Here is a 19,890-nt window from a genome sequence, read left to right as displayed (position 1 = left end):
CTTTCTTTTTTTTTTTTTCCTTAAAGGAACTTTCCTATTGCCTTTTTTTTTTTTTTTTAAACATGTTGATTTCTACATCTTTCATCTCAAAATTTGGAAAGAAAAGCTATTTGTGACTAGGATTTGACATGTTCACATACAGTATTATAGTAAATATAGTATATATGTTATGGGACTGGCAGGGGTTTTTTTTCTTTAGCGGGGAGGTGGAAAGGGATAGAGGGAAACCTAATCAGGACCCATGCTCAGTGCAGAGCCCAACTTGGTGCAGTTTCACAGCCCTGGGATCATGACCTGAGCCGAACTCAAGGGTCAGCTGCTTGGGGCACCTGGGTGGCTCAGTCAATTAAGTGTCTGACTCTTGGCTTCAGCTCAGGTCATGATCTCAGGGTCATGAGTTCTAGCCCCACCTCGGGCTCTGCACTCATCTGCTGCTTTAGGTTCTCTTTCCCTCTCCGTCTGCCCTTGCCACCCATACATTTGCATGTGCGTACTCTCTCTCAAAATAAATGAATCTTTAAAAAAAAGTTGGACATTTCAAATGACTCAGCTACCCAGGCATTCCAGGACTGGCAGTTCTCTGATGAGATTCCACCCATTTATTAGTCTTGACTTACTGCAGAAAGATTTCCTAGAATTTGTGAGATGTAACTTGATTTTCTTAATTCATCACTCATAGTATGTATCATGTGCTGAAACCTAGTGTAAATAGTTTGTAAATCCTCATAGCCCTTGAGGTAGTAGCATTGGTGTCCAGGTTTTGTAGGTACCAAACCGGTGTGTTGTGTAACTCCTGCCTAATCACATAGTCAAGTGGAAAAGCCTGGAGTGAACTAGACAGTCCAGCCCTAGACCATCACCTTTCATGTGCGACAGGATCAATTTTCAGTGCTGTGGCTGTGGCTCGAGGTGAAAGCAGTGTTACACAGTGGGCTTGGGGACAACAGATTCTGTAACTGCTTTTTCTATTAGGATTTTATTCCCTGTTTAGGCCTGTTAGGGTGCTTAATTCTTCATTTCTTAGCACAAAATTGTAAGAGCCTAGTGTTTATCATCGTATGTGAATTGTTTATAAGTGTCAATGTGTATCTTTTGTGTCTTTTTCCTAAAGTTTAGAACTCTAAAATATGATTTCTTAGTCTAAAATACTAGTTTGCAACGGCAAGTGTGTGTTGACCATCATCTTTTTTTTATAGGAAAGAAATGCTGAGAATGCAATCGAAGCCCTTAAGGAATATGAGCCTGAAATGGGCAAAGTATACCGACAGGACAGAAAGAGTGTCCAGCGGATTAAAGCTAAAGACATAGTTCCTGGTGATATTGTAGAAATTGCTGGTGAGTTGAATTTCTCATTTTTTAATTTTACTTTGTTCTGTTTATTCTGTTTTATTTTATTCTTGATTGTGTATCTGAATGCAGTCCTCTTCTCAAAGCTCATACTTAAGTATTTTAAAAATTATGCTTCTATGTATCAATTATATTAATGGGTTTTGGTGTCTTCCAAACAAATCAAGTTTTCTATATATTTCTAGGTGTTTGGCACCTCCCCTTGTGTTGATAAAATTTGTTTAAAACAAAAAGTGTTTTGAACTATTGTACCTACTACTTTTGGTCCATGGTAGTACACTAGCACTAGTGAAATAATGAACTTAATCTCTATTTGACAATTAGTTGTAGTGAGCAATTTAGAATACTAGTTAAGGGGCACCTGTGTGACTCAGTCGTTAAGTGTCTGCCTCCGTTTTCAGTCATAATCCCAAAGCCCTGGGATAGAGTCCTGCATCGTGTACCATGCTCAGTGGGAAGCCTACTTCTCTCACTCCCCCTGCTTGTTCCCTTTCTCGCTGTCTCCCTCTCTGTCAAATAAATAAAAATCTTTAAAAAAAAAAAAAAAAAAGGAATACTAGTTAAAGGATACATAGTTTTTTGGGGTTTTTTTTTCCCCGTTTTGATTCTTGACACAAATGTTTAGTCATACTTGTAACTATCAAATTAAGTAGATGGTCAAGGGTAATTTCCTGGCTCTGAAAAGGTCTGCTTTAAAATACTTCTACATAACATAACACAGAGCCAGGGGTCTCAGCTTCAGACCTTCAAAGAGTTTGTGAATTAAATGCAGGGCCAGAGGTCTCCAGAGATCTTAAAGGAGTTTTGTATCTTCATTGCTCAACATCAGTGCCATCTTTTTAGGTAGGTCTGAATGTGCAGAAACAGTAAGAACAGTCTAGTGTTTTTGCTGAAGAGTTATCATATCAGATCATTCACATTGTCATGGTTTTTCACAGCTCGCTGAGCTCCAAGTACTTACCAGTTGACCCTTGAACAGTGCAGGACATGGGGCACTCAGGAATCCATTTGTAACTTATGACTTCCCCAAAACTGAACTACTAGTAGACTACTGTTGACCTTTTTTTTTTTTTTTTTTAGGATTTTATTTATTTATTTATTTATTTGACAGAAAGATCACAAGTAGGCAGAGAGGCAGGCAGAGAAGGGGAGTGGGGAAGCAGGCCCCCTGCTGAGCAGAGAGCCTGATGTGGGGCTCCATCTCAGGATCCTGAGATCATGACCTGAGCCGAAGGCAGAGCGTAACCCACTGAGCCATCCAGGCGCCCCTACTGTTGACCTTTTACAGAACATAGTTAAGACATATTCTGTACATTTATGTTTTATATACTGTAAGTAAGCTAAAGAAAAGAAAATGTTATTAAAATCATAAGGATGAAAAAATGCAGGGGCGCCTGAGTGGCTCAGTTAAGTGTCTGCCTTTGGCTCAGGTCATGATCCCAGGGTCATATGTTCGGACCCCGAGGTAGGCTCTCTACTCAGTGGGGAGCCTGTTTCTCCCTCTCCCACTCCCCATGCTTGTGCTCACTCTGGTTTCTTTTTTTCTGTCAAATAAAATCTTAAATATATATTTACAGGATTGTATTATTTTTAAAAAATCCATTTTTTAAACTAACTTTGACATAAGAATATCGTAAGAATAGTAACAGTTCCCACATACCCTTTATCCAGATTCTCAAAGTGTTAACGTTTTATCATGTGTGTTACCCTCTTGCAGTCAATATCTATACATTCATACATTTTTATCTGAACTATTTGAGAGTACATCACAGGCATAATGCTTCTTTAATCCTAAATACTTGAGTATTTATAAAATGAAGGGCATTCTCTTAGTACAAGTTCAGTACAATTATCAGAATCAGGAAATAGATACAAAACTTGTCTGGTCTCATTCAGAGGCAAACCTTATTCCGTTTTTACCATTTGTCACAGTGCATTTTATAGCAAAAATAAGAATTAGGGAATTCTGACTGTGAAAATAGGTCAGAAAGGGAAAGGCTAGAGCTAGGTCATTTGATGGTCTAGGCCAAAGGTGATGAAGCAAGAGATAATGAGAGCAGTAGCATTAAGAATAACAATGGAAGGATTTTGAGTTTATGAATAGTGGTTCTTAAGCAGAGGTACACATCAGAATCATCTGGGGGTGCTCTTTAAAGTTTTTACCAGGTCGCATCCCAAAATAATTGAATCTCCCTTGGGCATGAATTATGGCCTTTGTAGTTTGACAGGTGAGTCTCAAATTTCAATGCAGAGTGCCAGGTTTTAATAACAGATGGTTGTATGGAGCAGACGGGGCTTGGGATGTAGAATTGAAGCCATTGGCAGGTTTTCTGGTTTAGGTGACTGGATGGTGCAGGTGCTGGTAGTTGAGGAAGAAACCTCAGAGGTAGGTGGTTTGTCTTCCCAGAAGTATGTATGTGAGAGGTGCAGAGGCTGATAATGTCACCTGAATTTGTATATGAGATTCCATTTGACTTCATGTGTTTTCCATTTCTCCAGCCTTATCTGGTAATATATACTCTTCAGCCTCACATATAAAAAATATTTTAAGAATTTTTATGCTAGTTGGGCTACTTCAGTGTATTGAGTCTGTATGAAAAGTTAGAGAAGGGGCGCCTGGGTGGCTCTGTGGGTTAAGGGCTCCGCCTTCGGCTCAGGTCATGATCCCAGCATCCTGGGATCGAGCCCCATGTCCGTCGTGCTCTCTGCTCAGCGGGGAGTCTGCTTCCCCCTTTCTCTCTGCCTGCCTGTCTGCCTACTTGTGATCTCTGTCTGTCAAATAAATAAATAAAATCTTTAAAAAAATTTTTTTAGAGAAATTACCATCTAAGCGTTTGTCCTGAGTTTGTATCAGTAGATGGCAGTGGTAAACAGCGTCTGAGGGAGCTGTAACCTTGACCCTGGAGGCGTCTTCCCTTTTGAAGAGATAAAGGCCAGCTACTCTTTTGATCTGTCTTCTCCAGGCTTTCCTGTGTCAGTAGGTCATTCTGACCACCTAATTAGCTTGAGAGAAGCTTGGGAGTCATCTTGGTCCTTCCTTCTCATTATTTGTCTCTAAGACCATTTGTCTCGAAAACAAACCCCAAACCCAAATTTGTGAATTTCTGTTTTCTCAGTTACCAGCTCATACTGGGATGGTCCTTGTGTCCTTACTGTGCTCTGGATTCCTTTGTCTCTTCCAGTCTTTTCTCCACGTAGCAGCCAGAGCAGTTTCCTAAAGATCCTGTTGTTTACTTATCTGCCAAAATTCTTCAGTGGCTTCCTGATTGCACCTGAAATATAAAATGCTTTTCACCTAAAAGACCTTGCTTCATATGGCTCCTCCTTGCTTCTGTGATTTCATCTTATGCCTTTCTCTATGCTCCAGCCATGCAGGCTTCTGTTTTCAGTTTTCAGTACCACCGAACTCTCCTGATCTTTTTGGGGAAGTTAAGCAAACTTTGTAATTTATTAATTTGCCCAGTGCCCAGATCTCACAGGGACAAAGCTTTGTTTATAGCCCTAATCTATGTGACTGTTCTTGCCCATTGTGAAATGCTGTTTCCTAAAATGTAATGTTTTGTATGTTTGTGTATATATATATATATTTTTTTAAGATTTTATTTATTTATTTGACAGACAGAGATCACAAGTAGGCAGAGAAGCAGGCAGAGAGATAGGAGGAAGCAGGCTCCCTGCTGTACAGAGAGCCCGATGCAGGGCTTGATCCCAGGACCCTGGGATCATGACCCGAGCTGAAGGCAGAGGCTTTAACCCACTGAGCCACCCAGGCGCCCCATGTTTGTATATGTTTGATGGCTTAGGAAGGACAAATTTAATGATTGGTTCAGTGTGTGTGACCTAAGATTTCCAGTCTCCTGGAGTACCCTTATTTGCATATGTTGTGGTGAAATACACAGAGTATAAAGTTTACCATTTTGACTGTTTTTAAGTGTACAGTCCCGTGGCATTAAGCACATTCACATTATTGTGTGATCATCTCCAGACCATCATCCATCCGTCTCCAGAACTCTTTTGTTTTCTCAAACTGACCACCTCTTCCCATTTTCCCTTTTCCCCCTTCTTTGGCTTCTGGCAACTACGCCCTTTCTTTTACTGTTCAAAAAACGATCATTTTAATATTGAAAGATGAGTTTAAATCCCTCCTCTTGCGTGAATAGACTTACTAGTAACTATTTTAAGCAATAAACACATTTAGACCCATTCTGCTTTCACCTCTTTCGGAAACCTTTGTGGGGAGTACAAGCAGTACTAATAGCAGCACTTTTTCCTTCCTAGTCTCCCCACTGGACACGAATTGCTAAAAGCATATGCAGTGCTTGCACATTGGGCTCTTGTATACTACTCTTGAATTTTGACCATTGTGAGGGATGCAGAACAGAGGTGGTATCTAGTTTTAGGTAGATGCAAACATGTTGTTAAATACTGTTGTCCTACCAGTAGGCAGTGAGCTCCTTAAGGGCAGAGCTGTCACACTGACCATCATAATCTTCTTGCTGGGGATGTGACAGTCTTACTGAATAATAAAGAAGTATGTGGTAGGTTCAGCTAATAGAAACATGGTTATTGTGCAGCTTCTGTGCAGAGCAGATAAGTGGAAGTCTATATGCACACATACAATAATAGCTAAACTTGGAGTGTGCAGCAGATACCGTGACTGGTTCTTCACCGGAGGAGCACACTCTGTGTATGTGTGCTGTGCTTCACACTTGACAGTTGAGGAAACGGAGTCTTTGTGACTTAATGCTTCTGTCTTCAACTGTAGCTCATTTGCTAGAGAATGTACTGTGTACTTAGTGTACACATAGCAGGTCTATCAGTTATATTTTTATTTGTTAGATGCGCAGGTCACAATTTTTTTTAAGCAACTTTATTGAGATATAATTCACATATCTTAACATTTACTCTCTTGAAGTGTACAACTGAGAGGTTTATAGTATATTCAGAGTTAGGTAATCATGATCACTATCTAATTTCAGAACATTTTCATCCCCTACAAAAAGAAACCCTCTACCTATTAGCAGTCATTCCCCCTGCCTCTTGCCCCTAGGCCCCAGCAGCCACAATTTTTCTGAATATTGACTATAAATGGGACCATACAGTTTATGACCTTTTGAGACTGCCTTCTTCACTTGGGATATTATTTTTCAGAATTCATCCATGCAGCATTGGTCACATATTTCATTCATGTGTATAATGTATCTCATTGCTTTTTTGGCTGAATATCCCATTATTTGGGTGTAGCACATTATATTTATCTACTCATCAGTTTACCAATATTTGGGTTGTTTTCCCCTTTTGGCCTTGATGAATAATGCTACTGTGAGTATTCATGTACAAGTTATGTGTAAATATACGCTTTTACTCTCTTAGGTACACCCTTAGCCATGGAATTGCTGGAGCATATGACTACTCTATGTTTAACATTTTGAGCGACTTACGTGAAGTAGTTGCATTATTTTCCATTTCCAACAGCAACGTTCAAGTTCCAGTTTCTCCACATTCTCACTGATGCTTGTTACTGTCTTTATTTTCTAATTTTAGCCATTAAGTGTTATCTTCCCTAATTTCCTAATGAGCATCTTGTACTATTTTCTGTTAGTGTGTTGTCTTTGGAGAAATGTCTTTTCAAATCCTTATCCATTTAAATTGGGTTATTTGTCTTCTTAGTGATATGTAAGGGTTTTTTGTTATTGTTGTTCTTTGTTTTTTTTTTAATATATCCTATATCAGATATGGTTTCCAAGAATGTTTCCCGTTCTGTAGGTTTTCTTTTTTAATTTCTTGGTGTCCTTTGTAGCATAAACATTTTTGATTTTGATCAAGTCCCATTTGTCAGTTTTTTTCTTTTGTTGCTTGTGCTTTTGATATCCTAAGGTACTGTTGCCTTATCTAAGGTCACGAAGTTTTTTTTTGTTTTGTTTTGGTTTGGTTTTTTAAAGATTTTATTTATTTGAGAGAGAATGAGTGAGAGAGAGCATGAGAGAGGAGAAAGTCACAGGGAGAAGCGGACTCCCCAAGGAGCTGGGAGCCCAATGCGGGACGAGATCCTGGAAGTCCGGGATCATGACCTGAGCCAAAGGCAGTCGCTCAACCAACTGAGCCACGCAGGCACCCAGTCATGAAGGTTTTTATATGTGGTGTGAGGTGTGTAGGGGTTGGGCTTCCTTCTTTTGCATTGGGATATCCAGTTGTCTGAGCACCATTTGTTGAAAAGACTTATTCATTGAATTGTCCTGGCTCCCTTGTCAAAAATCAATTGACCACATTTTCCACTACAAATGGACTATTATTCCATTGATCTGTGTGTCTATCCTTGGGCCAACACCCACACGGTCTTGGTTTGTTTAGTAAGTGTTGACGTCATTGTGTTTGTGTCCTCTCTACTTTGTTGTTTTTCTTTATGCTTTAGATTATACTGGTTCCTCTGCATTTCCATATAAATTTTAAGATTAGCTTGCTAATTTCTCCAAAACAAAAAAAAAACGTGGGATCTTGATAAGAGTAATGTTGATTGTATAGATCATTTGGGGAATATGGCCATCAACACCATTAAATCTTCAGTGTAAGAAAATGCCACTTGGCTGATCATGTAGGATATCTTTCCATTTAAGTCTTTTATTTTTTCAGTGTAGGTGTTTTGTTTTAGGCTTCTGTTGTTTACAGTGTACAAGTCTTGTATTTCTCTTGTTTATTCATAAGTACTTTATGTTTTTGTTTGGGTTTGTTTTCTCTTTCATTTTTAGATTATTCTTTGCTGGTGTATAGAAATACAATTGAGGGGCGCCTGGGTGGCTCAGTGGGTTAAGCCGCTGCCTTCGGCTCAGGTCATGATCTCAGGGTCCTGGGATCGAGTCCCGCATTGGGCTCTCTGCTCAGCGGGGAGCCTGCTTCCTCCTCTCTCTCTCTCTCTGCCTGCCTCTCTGCCTATTTGTGATCTCTCTCTGTCGAATAAATAATAAAATCTTTAAAAAAAAGAAAGAAAGAAAGAAATACAATTGATTTTTGTCTGTTGATCTTAAACCTTGCAATCTTGCTGGAATCTTACTAGTTCTTCAAGAGTCCTTCTTAAGATTTTTTATAAATAAGATCATGTTAATTGCTCTTGATAGAATTCCCAGTAGACTATTGAATAAAAGTGGCAAGAGCAGACATCCTTGTCTTGTTTCTGATCATAGGGGGGTAAGCATAGTCTTTTATCATGAAGTCTGATGTTAACTGTGGCTTTTGTAGATGGCTCTTGTCATGTTGAAGCCAGATGACAGTTTAATTTTTGGGTTGTCAATATATTGTTGTTTGGTCTATTTGGTGACTTTTCATGGTGGTTGTATATTTATATCCAAATTAGAAATGATAATTATGCTGAATTACTAGAACTATTGGGTCACTGAATTGGGTAACACATAATCCTAAAACATGTGCAAGGATATATGGAACCTTTTTAGAAAAACATACTGTGACTGCTTAACCTGAGCCAGATAAATAAGCATTTATTTAATAAAACATTAAAATTGTACATGTCGAGGGTTTTTAACATCTGTTTTTATCAGGATTAGTAACCTGATGGACTCTGCCGTTTGGCATTTAGCCCAATAATTCAGTTCTGTGAACCATAGAAACGAATTTTAAGTATAGGTCTAAATTATTTCTTGGCAACCAGTCTCTGCATAGCCTGGAGGGATAAATAGCACAATCTGTGCTTTTATTTATTTATTTTTTAAGATTTTATTTATTTGACAGACAGATCACAAGTAGGCAGAGAGGCAGGCAGAGAGAGAGAGGAGGAAGCAGGCTCCCTGCTAAGCAGAGAGCCCGATTTGGGGCTCGATGCTAGGACCCTGGGATCATGACCTGAGCTGAAGGCAGAGGCTTTAACCCACAAGCCACTGAGGCGCCCCCAATCTGTGCTTTTAGATGTGGTGACTTTTATATTTTCATTTAAATTAATGAAATTAAGTTTAAGGGAGTTTTTTGACGAATTGAAAAACTGGAGAATATTGTGAACTGTTTTGGAGGTAATAGCAAGTGTGGAGTTACTATTTGGATACCTGCAGAAAGACCTTTTTGTAGCCATATTTTTGGATATAGGGTTTATCTCTTAAATTCAGGTGATAAAGTCCTTTTAAAGTCCTTTTTGTTAGCTTTTGGATAGCTATAGAGTAGTTTTGCTGAATTTTCTGAAGGCTAGGCTGAACCAAGAGGTTTTTTGAGGGGGAGATGTAGGGATTGAGGAAGTTAAATTTCAGGTGCTGCTATACCAGCTAATAACCTTTCCAAGGAGACATTGTGTAAGCATGCATAGCAAATGCTGTGTAAACCTAGAATATAGGAGCCAAATAAAACTGCTTTGGCAAGTAAAAACACAAAAATAGTTACCTACGTTTTTGTCTGAAGCCACAGTACTTTTGTATTAATGCCAGGAAAATATTTGGATGGATAGAAACCAAAATTAGTAAAATCAGGTATAATTTTATGAGAAATGAACATCCATATTTTTAAGTTTTCTGGATTATCTTATAATCTTATTAAAGTCAAGTGTGGTAGTTCTAAAAGTCATCACTTCAGAAATTTGGGGGTTCCAGTGTATGCCTAGGGGGGTTATTTATTAACTCTCAAGGCCATTGTGTTTGGGATTGTTTAAATCAAACTTTATGTATGTTAAGCTGGAGTTGGTGATTAAGTACAAAGATAGACGTATGCTTAGATGATTTCTGTCCTATAGTTAAGTATACTTTACAGCAAATCCTATCTTGAGATTATGTAAGTGACAGAAACGACAGTCGTAACATAAAATTGCATTTGCTTTAGCTTCTAAAGAGTTTTTTGTTGTTTTTTCTAAAATGAAAAGTAAATGTGCAGTAAGTAGAGCCAGCAGTTTTGGGATTTAGTCGATAAAAAGACTAATTCTTAAACTTGGCAACTATTTAAGGAAGAAAAGTTTTACTTTTTTTTTTTTTTTTTTAAGATTTTATTTATTTATTTATTTGACAGAGAGATCACAAGTACAGAGGCAGGCAGAGAGAGGATGGGAGAAGCAGGCTCTCTGCTGAGCAGAGAGCCTGATGCCGGGCTTGATCCCAGGACCCTGAGATCATGACCTGGGCTGAAGGCAGAGGCTTAAGCCACTGAGCTAGCTACTCAGGTGCCGGAAAAGTTTCACTTTTTTTTTATTTTTTATTTTTTTAAGATTTTGTTTATTTACTTGACAGAGATCACAAGGAGACAAAGAGGCAGGCAGAGGGGAGGGGGGAGGGAAGCAGGCTTCCTGCTGAGCAGAGAGCCTGATGTGATGCAGGGCTCCATCCTGGGACCCTGAGATCATGACCTGAGGCGAAGGCAGAGGTTGAACCCACAGAGCCACCCAGGTGCCCCAAAGTTTCACTTTTGATAGTCATCTTGCAATAATGGAAATTAGTAACCTGTGGAGCGGTGTTTCCAAGCAGTTGAGAGAAAGGAAAGACAAAGTTATAAAATACAAAGGTGACTGATTGACTGAAGAACCCGGATTATTCTTCTAATTCTATATGACACTGGACAGCTTAACCTCTGCAGAATTGAGTAGTTAGAGTAGACTTTTTTTAAAGGAGCTTTCTGGCTCTAAAAGATGTCTGATTCTGATAACATGGCCTTATCATTTGTTAACTGGGGCCATGAGTCCAGGTGTACTTTTGCTTTTAGGAAGAAAAGTATTGGAGCAGTCTGAACAGTCAGCAGACACTTTGATTGATAACTGTCAAGCTCCCTAAACCCTAAAACAAATACCCAAGATACTAGTTCTGTGCTATAGAGCAGAGAGGTCTGCAAACTCTGTGTGTGTGTGTGTGTGTGTGTGTGTGTGTGTGTGTGTGTGTACGTACACAGAGCCTTTTAGTAAATATTTGACGCTCTGTGGGCTCTAGTCTCTGTAGAAAAATATGTATGTGTACATACATATTTATTAAGCCCTTAAAAATGTAAAGATCATTCTTATTTTGTGGGCTCTTGTGTAAGCATGCATAGCAAATGCTATTTATTTAAGAGAGAGAGCATGGGGGTGTGCACCTACTTGAGGAGGGGGCACTGGGAGAGGGAGAAAATCTCAAGCAGACTTCATGCCAAGCGCAAAGCCTGACTTGGGGCTCCATCTGAGGACTATGGGATCATGACCAAGCTGATATCAAGAGTTAGACCATTAATTTGCTGAGCCATCCAGGGACCCCCTTGAATGCTCTTTTAAAAACAGATAAAATAGGCCTTCAAATCTGGCCAGCTGCTTACAGCAGTGTTTCCCTGACTTCATGGGGAAGGGGGTTTTGTTACTGTCCAGATTTTACTTCTGTAGGTCTGGAATAGGATCTGATTGTTTGGCACTTCTGTCAGGCTCCCAGGTGGACCACACTTTGGGAAATGGAGCTCTAGTGCAGTAGTTCTTTTTATTTTTATTTTTATTTTTTTAAGATTTTATTTATTTATTTGACAGAGATCATAAGCAGGTGGTGGGGTGGGGAAGCAGGCTCCTTGCTAAGCAGAGAGTCTGACACGGGGCTCAATCCCAGGACCCTGAGATCATGACCTGAGCCAAAGGCAGAGGCTTAACCCTCTGAGCCAACTAGACGCCCCTCTAGTGCAGTAGTCCTTAATCATTTCTAGATTACAGTCCCTTTGAGAATTGATGAATTCTGTCCTCCAAAGACACATTAAAATCTTGGATGCAATTTCAAGGTGGGTTCATTTGTCCTTCTTCCCAGAAATTCATGTCAGTATCTAGCTATTTGGTTTTTAAGAGTACATACTCTGTATGATCCAGCAATTCCATTTCTGGGTATATATCCGAAGGAAAGGAAATCACTATCCCAAAGAAATATCTGTATCCCCATGTTACTTGTAGTGCTATTTACAATAGGCAAGACATGGAAACAACCTAAATGTCTGTTGATGGATGAATGGGTGAAGAAATGTGTTATATATGTGCAGTGGAATATTTCTCAGCCATAAAAAAGGTTGTCACGTCATTTGCAACATGGATGAACCTTGAAGATGTTATGTTCAGTGAAATAAGAGAAAGATACATATTGTGTGATCCCACTTACATGTAGAATCTTTAAAAAAAAAAAAAAAAACTCTTAGAGATCAGATTGGTGTTTGCCAGGGACTTCCAGGAGAGGAAATTGGGTGCAGGTGGCCAGAAGGTACAGAATTCTAGTTATAAGACAGATACTCAGGAGATGTAATGTCAAGCATGATGGACTTTGGTTAACAATACTATATTGTATATTTGAAAGTTGCTAAAAGCTTGTATCACAAGGAAAAAAATTGTAACTGTGAGCTGATGGATGTTAACTAATTGTAGTAATCATTTTGCGGTTTATACATACATCAGATCATTGTTACACACCTTAAGCTTATACCGTGTTATATGTTGCTCTCAATAAACCTGAGGAGGGGGAGAAGTACAATTAAGTGGTGTAATTAAGTTAAATATTGTTAAGCAATTTACATAGTATTGCTGGAACATTGTTAAATAGGTTTTTCTTGTTTCTAAAATGATAAACATTGGTTGCCTGACTGGTTCAGCTCAGTTGATAGAGACTCGTTATCTTGGGATCATGAGTTTAAGCCCCCACGTTGGGAGTAGTAGACATTACTTACCACACCCCCTGAAAAAAGAAAAAAGAAGAAAAGAACCATATGCTCCAAAATGATAAACATGGATCAGAGAAGTAGAAGCAAAAATGTATGACCAAATAAGGTGGGGAGCAGGTTTGCTGTCTTGACTTTCCCCCATATGGAGTTGTTTTGCAGTGAGAAGAACGGAGCTAGCTGGAGGTATAGGTCTGAGCCTCTGCGTCCAGATAGTGTAGAAATCATTATCCCAGGTGTTCCTGTAAGTCATAGGTCTGTTTCAGAATCAGAGATGTTAAGTTCTTAATCTTAAGAACTTGTACATAAGCAGAAGAGCAAATAGTCTTACAGAAATCAGTCCAGATGTATTAGAAGCAGAGAGTTTTGAGACCTAGGTCCCTTCATTCATCATTCAATGTTGTTAAAACTTTAAGAACCTCGGAAACAAGGAACTCAGGCAGGTCTCCTCTGACCATCAGATCACACGATGGACTAGTTGATCTTGAAGCCTCACCTAAATCTCCTGGGGCTGGCATTTCCTGATTTCCTGTAATTACCTCCTCCCTATGCCCCATGACTCAGAGGTAGTCACAGTACCAGTAAGTACCATCTCTGTCCATGTCACTCTGATTAAGATTTTGGAAATTAGAAGAAACCGTGTTGTATCGGGAACCTGTTTCCTAAGTGTGATACAGAACTTCCAAGAGCACCGAATTTGACTATGTAAAAATGTAAAATAACTTTGATCTTGAAGATAAAAGAATTTTGAAAAATAAAGTATTCCAATGCTCAGGAAAATACAAGATTGAGAATGAAGAAATGGCAGGAAATAAATTCGGTGGGAGTATGTTTTGGGGAAAATTTTGCTTCTATGAATCTGTCCTCTGGAAGTAATCTCAATATGCAAAGATGTTTAGCATAACAGTGTAATAGGAAAAATAAATGCCCAGATGGCCATGAAAATGGTGACTGATTTAGTATGTAGTATAGCTATAAGTGCTGTGACCTTGAGCAAGTTTGCTCTGTGTGCCTCACTTTTCACATCTGTAAACTGGTAATGAAGATAATCACACCTTTCTTAGAATTGTGAAGGTTGTTAGTAACCCATAAATCCCGTATGGAAGTGCTTGGTATGGAATAAGCAAGCATTCCCCAAATTTTAGAGGGTGTTAGCACTATGCAGCCATTTAAAAAGCATGAGTATATATTAATGTAAAAGGTTTGTGATTTCTATGTCAGTGAAGTTTTAGTATGTGTTATCCATAGAGAAATGCCTAGGACAGAAGATGTTAACAGCTGGTATCTATTTGGATGAGGGGATTGAGGAACAGGTTTCACCTTTTAAAAGCAGACTTTGCTTTTGTAGTACTGAGAAAAGTGCTGGTGGGTATGCTGGGTACTGTGCGCTGTAAGCCTACTTAGTGATGGGCTGCTTCTTCAGCGTTTCTTGAGCAGTTACCTTACACCTCCAGCCACTGGAAACTTGGCTCTTCGGGACAAGCTATGCCATTTTTAGTCCATTTTGATATAAAATACTCCTCATTATGAGCTCAAATAAAGTCATCTGTTGTGTATGTTAGGTTTTCACTTTTTTAGTCACACAGAAGTTTGAGTCTTCCTGCCATGATAGCCTGTGAGGTACGTGGAGGAAGGTAAACTCATGGCCCTTTTAGAATCAGAGGGGAGCTTAAACGACTAGCAGCTGGAGCAGCAGCAGCTTGTCTGGTCAAATGAGGCAGTTGTGATTCGAGTGCTAACAGTGTAGTGTATGCTAAAATTTTATTATTTTTTTAAAAAGATTGTATTTATTTATTTATTTGAGAGAGAGGCAGAAGGAGAGGGAGAAGCAGATTCCCTGCTGGCCTGGGAGCCCAACTTGGGGCTTGATCCCAGGACCTGGAGATCATGACCTGAGCTGAGGGAAGACTCTCAACCATCTGAGCCACCCAGGCACCCCATGCTAAAATTTTAATTTCCAAGTTAGTTTTATCTCTTTGAGCTGTTCATGTAATTATTTTCTTTTTTTTTTTTTTTAAGATTTTATTTATTTGACAGAGATCACAAGCAGGCAGAGAGAGGGAGGGGGAAGCAGGCCCCCTGCTGAGCAGAGAGCCCGATGTGGGGCTCGATGCCAGGACCTTAGGATCATGACCTGAGCTGAAGGGAGAGGCTTTAACTCACTGAGCCACCCAGGTGCCCCATGTAATTATTTTCAAACCCTTTACCATCTTGATGGTTTTCGTTGGTGCCCAGACTTAAATGCTGTTATGTCAGTGGAGTCTGGTTGATATTCTAGACGCTTTTCTGCTCTGATAGTCTAAGGACACTTCTTTGGCAACCTTCATTGCCTTACCAGCTAAAGCCCTGCTCTTGCATGTGCTCTTTCCGCTATACCTCCAATCTCTGCTAGCGTATGTGGGACTTTTTTTGGTGATAGTCTAAATGTAGAATTTCACTAACAGCCACTGTTGCCTCATTCAGCTCAACCAAGTCTGAGATCTCTTTGGTCCTCTTTTCATTGTTCTTCTCTTTGTGACGTTCTTCAACTTGAGAATCATAAGTCTGTGATGCTTGTTTATTAAAAGGAGGTAATGTATGCAAGTATTTCATTTGTTGACAGATATTTTTTCTGGTGCCCACTGTGCACTGTCACAGTGCTCGGGGCTAGGAAATGAGCAGCCACTGAGTAGGAAGACTTACTGAGCAGCACGCACGTGGTGTGAGAGCTTTGGGAAAGGAAAGGGTGGCTCTCTGTGGCTACATCAAAAGGAATAGCAACTTCAAGTGGGAGTCCAGGGAAAGCCTTGCTGTGGTGTGGTTGGAGTGAAGGAGAAGAGGGTGTGTGAAGACTCAGAACTTTGAGGAACTGGAAACCATTGTGTTGTATTAGAGGATGGGGATTGTGGTAAGAAGCAAGCAGGAGCCGGGTCCTGGGAGGTCCTGTAAACCACGGTGAAGATCCTAACTTGACTGGGAGGTCCTGTAGACCACGGTGAAGATCCTAACTTGATCTCAGTTCTGGGAGGAAGAAGCTATTGAAACATTTTACTTTATCTTATTTTAAAGCTTTTATTTATTTATTTGACAGAGAGAGATAAATCATAAGCAGGCAGAGAGGCAGGAGTGGGGGGGCGGGAAGCAGGCTCCCCGTTGAGCAGAGAGCCCAATGCGGAACTCAGTCCCAGGACCCTGAGATCATGACCTGAGCTGAAGGCAGAGGCTTAACCCACTGAGCCACCCAGGCGCCCCTATTGAAACCTTTTAAATAAGAGTATTACATTTGCTCTTTGGGGTGCCTGGGTGGCTCAGTGGGTTAATAAGCCTCTGCCTTTGGCTCAGGTCATGATCTCAGGGTCCTGGGATAGAGCTCCATGTAAGACTCCACTCAGAAGGGAGCCTGCTTTCCCCCCACCCTCCTCCCCGCCTCTCTGCCTGCTTGTGATTTATCTCTGTCAAATAAATAAATAAAATCTTTAAAAAAAAAAAAAAGGTATTACATTTGCTTTTTTTTTTTTTTTAAAGATTTTATTTATTTATTTGACAGACAGAGACCACAAGTAGGCAGAGAGGCAGAGAGAGAGAGAGAGAGAGAGAGAGAGGGAAGCAGGCTCCCCGCGGAGCAGAGAGCCTGACGCGGGGCTCGATCCCAGGACCCCGAGATCATGACCCGAGCCGAAGGCAGCAGCCCAACCCACTGAGCCACCCAGGCGCCCCTGCTCTTTTTTTTTTTTTTTTTTTTTTTTTTAACATTTGCATTTTTGAAAGAGGAGTCTTCTCATGGGTAATACTCCCAAAAAATGGACTGGGAGCAAACTTTGGTGTGTTGTAGCAGTTTGTGATACTCATTCCCAGCTCACTCTGAGGCCTGGAGAAAAGTAGGCAAGTGGGCTTCTCGAGTGAGGAATTTCATTCACTCTGCCTGACTATAAAAATCTGTGACTCAAATCGGAAACATAATGGAAATGTTTGAGTCATAGTTAAATGTTTCAGTAATTTAGGTTAATTCTATTACAGCTTGCTTTTCCTAGGAGCCATTTAAAATAAAAAACAATAGTGGTATTTAGGAGGTAATTTCTGCCTTATATATAGTTATTCCTTAGAAAAGACTTGAATAGCTGGTAGAATTTGTCACAGTAGATGTTTTTTCCCCTACATATAACCAGTTCATAAAAAGGCCTTGTCTCTGGGGCACCTGGGTCACACAGTAGGTTAAGCATCCAACTCTTCGTTTCGGCTCAGGTCTTAATCTCAGGGTTGTGAGATCGAGTCCTGGGTCAGGCTCTGTGCTTGTGTGAAATCTGTTTAAGATTCTCTATTCCTCTGCCCCTTCATCCTTTTTTTTAAGAATTTATTTATTTATTTGACAGAGAGATCACAAGTAGGCAGAGAGGCAGGCAGAGAGAGAGGAAGGGAAGCAGGCCCCCTGCTGAGCAGAGAGCCCGATGCGGGACTCCATCCCAGGACCCCGAGATCATGACCCGAGCCGAAGGCAGCGGCTTAACCCACTGAGCCATCCAGGGCCCTATAAAATTATTTTTTAAGGCCTTTTCTAAGTAATGCTGATTTTAACCATCAGTATTCATTCATTTATTCATTTTTAAGTTTATTTAGTTTTTCTTTAGTAATCTCTACATCCACCAGGGACTTGAACTCACGACCTGATGATCAAGAAGACATGCTCTACCAACTGAGCCAGTCAGGAGCCCCCATCAGAATTTATTTTGGACATAATGATGTAACATAGTTTAAGTACCATGGCTTACATTCTTTACCAGGTTTTAAGATAATGCTTGTGTTCGGGGCGCCTGGGTGGTTCAGTGGGTTAAAGCCTCTGCCTTCGGCTCAGGTCATGATCCCAGGTCCTGGGATCGAGCCCCGAGTCGGGCTCTCTGCTCAGCTGGGAGCCTGCTTCCTACTCTCTCTGCCTGCTTCTCTGCCTACTTGTGATCTCCGTCTGTCAAATAAATAAAATCTTAAAAAAAAAAAAGAAAGAAAGAAAGATAATGCTTGTGTTTATTTCTAAAATGTGGCAGAGTAATTTCCTTTGACTTTTACTTCCATTCTTGATGACGTATCTGTTTTGTTCAGAGTGGAAATCCTTATTGTGGTAGCAGGTTAGAGTTTATGGACTTAGGAGGTCAAGAGCTGAATTTGGAAAGTGTCAGATGTTAAACAAATGGAAGGTATTTATAATAGAGTTTATTCTTTTATTACGCCACCAGAACCCAAGAGATGGGGGAAAATTTTCAGAGGAAAAAATTGCAGAGCATCCCCTTGGCAAGAGTAAGAGTTTTCCACTACCACTTGCCCTAAGGGCATTGACATGCCCCATCAGGGAAATATTACTGGGTGCAATCATCAGGAACAGCACTGCCTGCTCCTCACTCACAAAACCCTCTGTCTGAAATTCACAGAAGCCTGCACACAAAAGAAAATTATGCCTTAGTTTGAAAAGTATCCATTGAATCTAATGAATCTTTTCCTTCCTTAGAGTGTGCTTCCTAATAGATTAAATCCTAAATTGACTCTTAAAAAACACAAAGCAGAGTCACGCTGTAGGTTAAAAGAAGTCTTCCCTTCTTTGAAGTTCCTTAGGTAAGACCATTTCTACTTCGAGCTTTAGTTACCTAACTAAAATGAGGACATAGGTTGATCAAGATGATGTAAGGGCGTTTCTAGCTAAGAGAATACTAGAACATAGCAAGTTTTTAAGACCAGTTTGGATTGATGCTTCTTTATGGATTTATGCTGCTTTCTCACAGAGATCAGTTACAAATGGAAACATACATAAAACTTTGAGAGAGAGCAGGCACCTTTGCAAGTGAGCAGTGGGAGGGACAGAGGGATGGGGAGAGAATCTCAGGCTGACTCCGTGCTGATCACAGAGCCCGAGATGGGGCTCAGTCCGACAACTCTGAGATCATGACCTGTGCTAAAATGAAGAGCCAAGATGCTTAATCAAATGAGCCACCCAGGTGCCCCCTAAGACTTAAAGGTAATAAATTTCTCAAGGTGTTCTTGGCCTAGAGCTGGCATACTTGGCACTTGAAAAACGGCACAAAGTAAACAGGCTGTTCTGAACAAGCCCTTCATGGGATCTATAATCCATTATTAGACTTGGTGGTGGTTGTGTTTCTTGTATTATTTTTTGTGTTTGGAGAACTTTTCAAAAGGTGGATTTCTAGACCCAACCCCAAACGCATTGAACCAGATTCTTGAAGAGCAGGCCCTGAGATTGTATGGTTTATAAACAGCTCCCAGATGAAATTTTTCTTATAACTCTCAAATATTTAATTGCCTCCCAGTTAAGTTGACAAAATTGCTGTTTGGTTGAGAAAAGCTTGAGGTCAATTTTTTTTAAGGGCTTCCCAGGTCATTTGTTCTATTAGCATTTCACATCTGAGTCATTCCTAAATATTTGGCCAACAGTTAAATGTGTATCCATATAATTTCTGTACAGCAAAGACATTATTTAATATATTTCATATATTTAAAATAAAATAGACCTTTGGGGCAGGGGCTCCTGGCTGGCTCAGTCATTAGAGTGTGCAACTCTAGATGTCAGAGTTGTGAGTTCCATTCCCATGTTTGCTTGTGCAACTCTAGATGTCAGAGTTGTGAGTTCGATTCCCATGGGATTGAGCCCCATGTTGGGCTTCCTGCTCAGCGGGGAGTCTGCTTCTTCCTCTGCCCCTTCCAAGTGCACTCTCTCTTTCTCAAAATTGTTTTAAATGAAATGGGTTTTTGTTTTTTTTTTTTAATTTGTCAGAGAGAGATCCCACATAAGCAGGGGGAGATGGAGGGAGAGGGAGAAGCAGGCTCCCACTGAGCAGAGAGCCCGACAGGGCTTGATCCCAGGACCCTGGGATCATGACCTAAGCTGAAGGCAGACATTTAACCAACCGAGCCACCCAGGCACCCCAAATGTTCTGCTTTTAAAAT

At 40.3% G+C, this 19,890-nt stretch overlaps 1 protein-coding gene across 3 annotated transcripts in view; it reads left to right on the top strand.

Moving 5' to 3' along the window:
• Positions 1-19,890, top strand: part of ATP2A2 (ATPase sarcoplasmic/endoplasmic reticulum Ca2+ transporting 2) — a 60,406-nt gene that overhangs the window by 13,071 nt on the left and 27,445 nt on the right. For all 3 annotated transcript variants that reach the window (XR_004278323.1, XM_032311490.1, XM_032311489.1), the window contains exon 5: positions 1,197-1,335. Coding sequence is in view for 2 of the 3 variants with exons in the window: in XM_032311490.1 (XP_032167381.1) it covers positions 1,197-1,335 (139 nt within the window). In the remaining variant the exon portion in view is untranslated. The remainder of the gene's footprint in view (positions 1-1,196; positions 1,336-19,890) is intronic.

This window comes from Mustela erminea, chromosome 13 (genome assembly GCF_009829155.1).
Source record: "Mustela erminea isolate mMusErm1 chromosome 13, mMusErm1.Pri, whole genome shotgun sequence".
NCBI lineage: Eukaryota > Metazoa > Chordata > Mammalia > Carnivora > Mustelidae > Mustela > Mustela erminea.
This window is presented reverse-complemented; position numbering and strand designations above follow the sequence as displayed.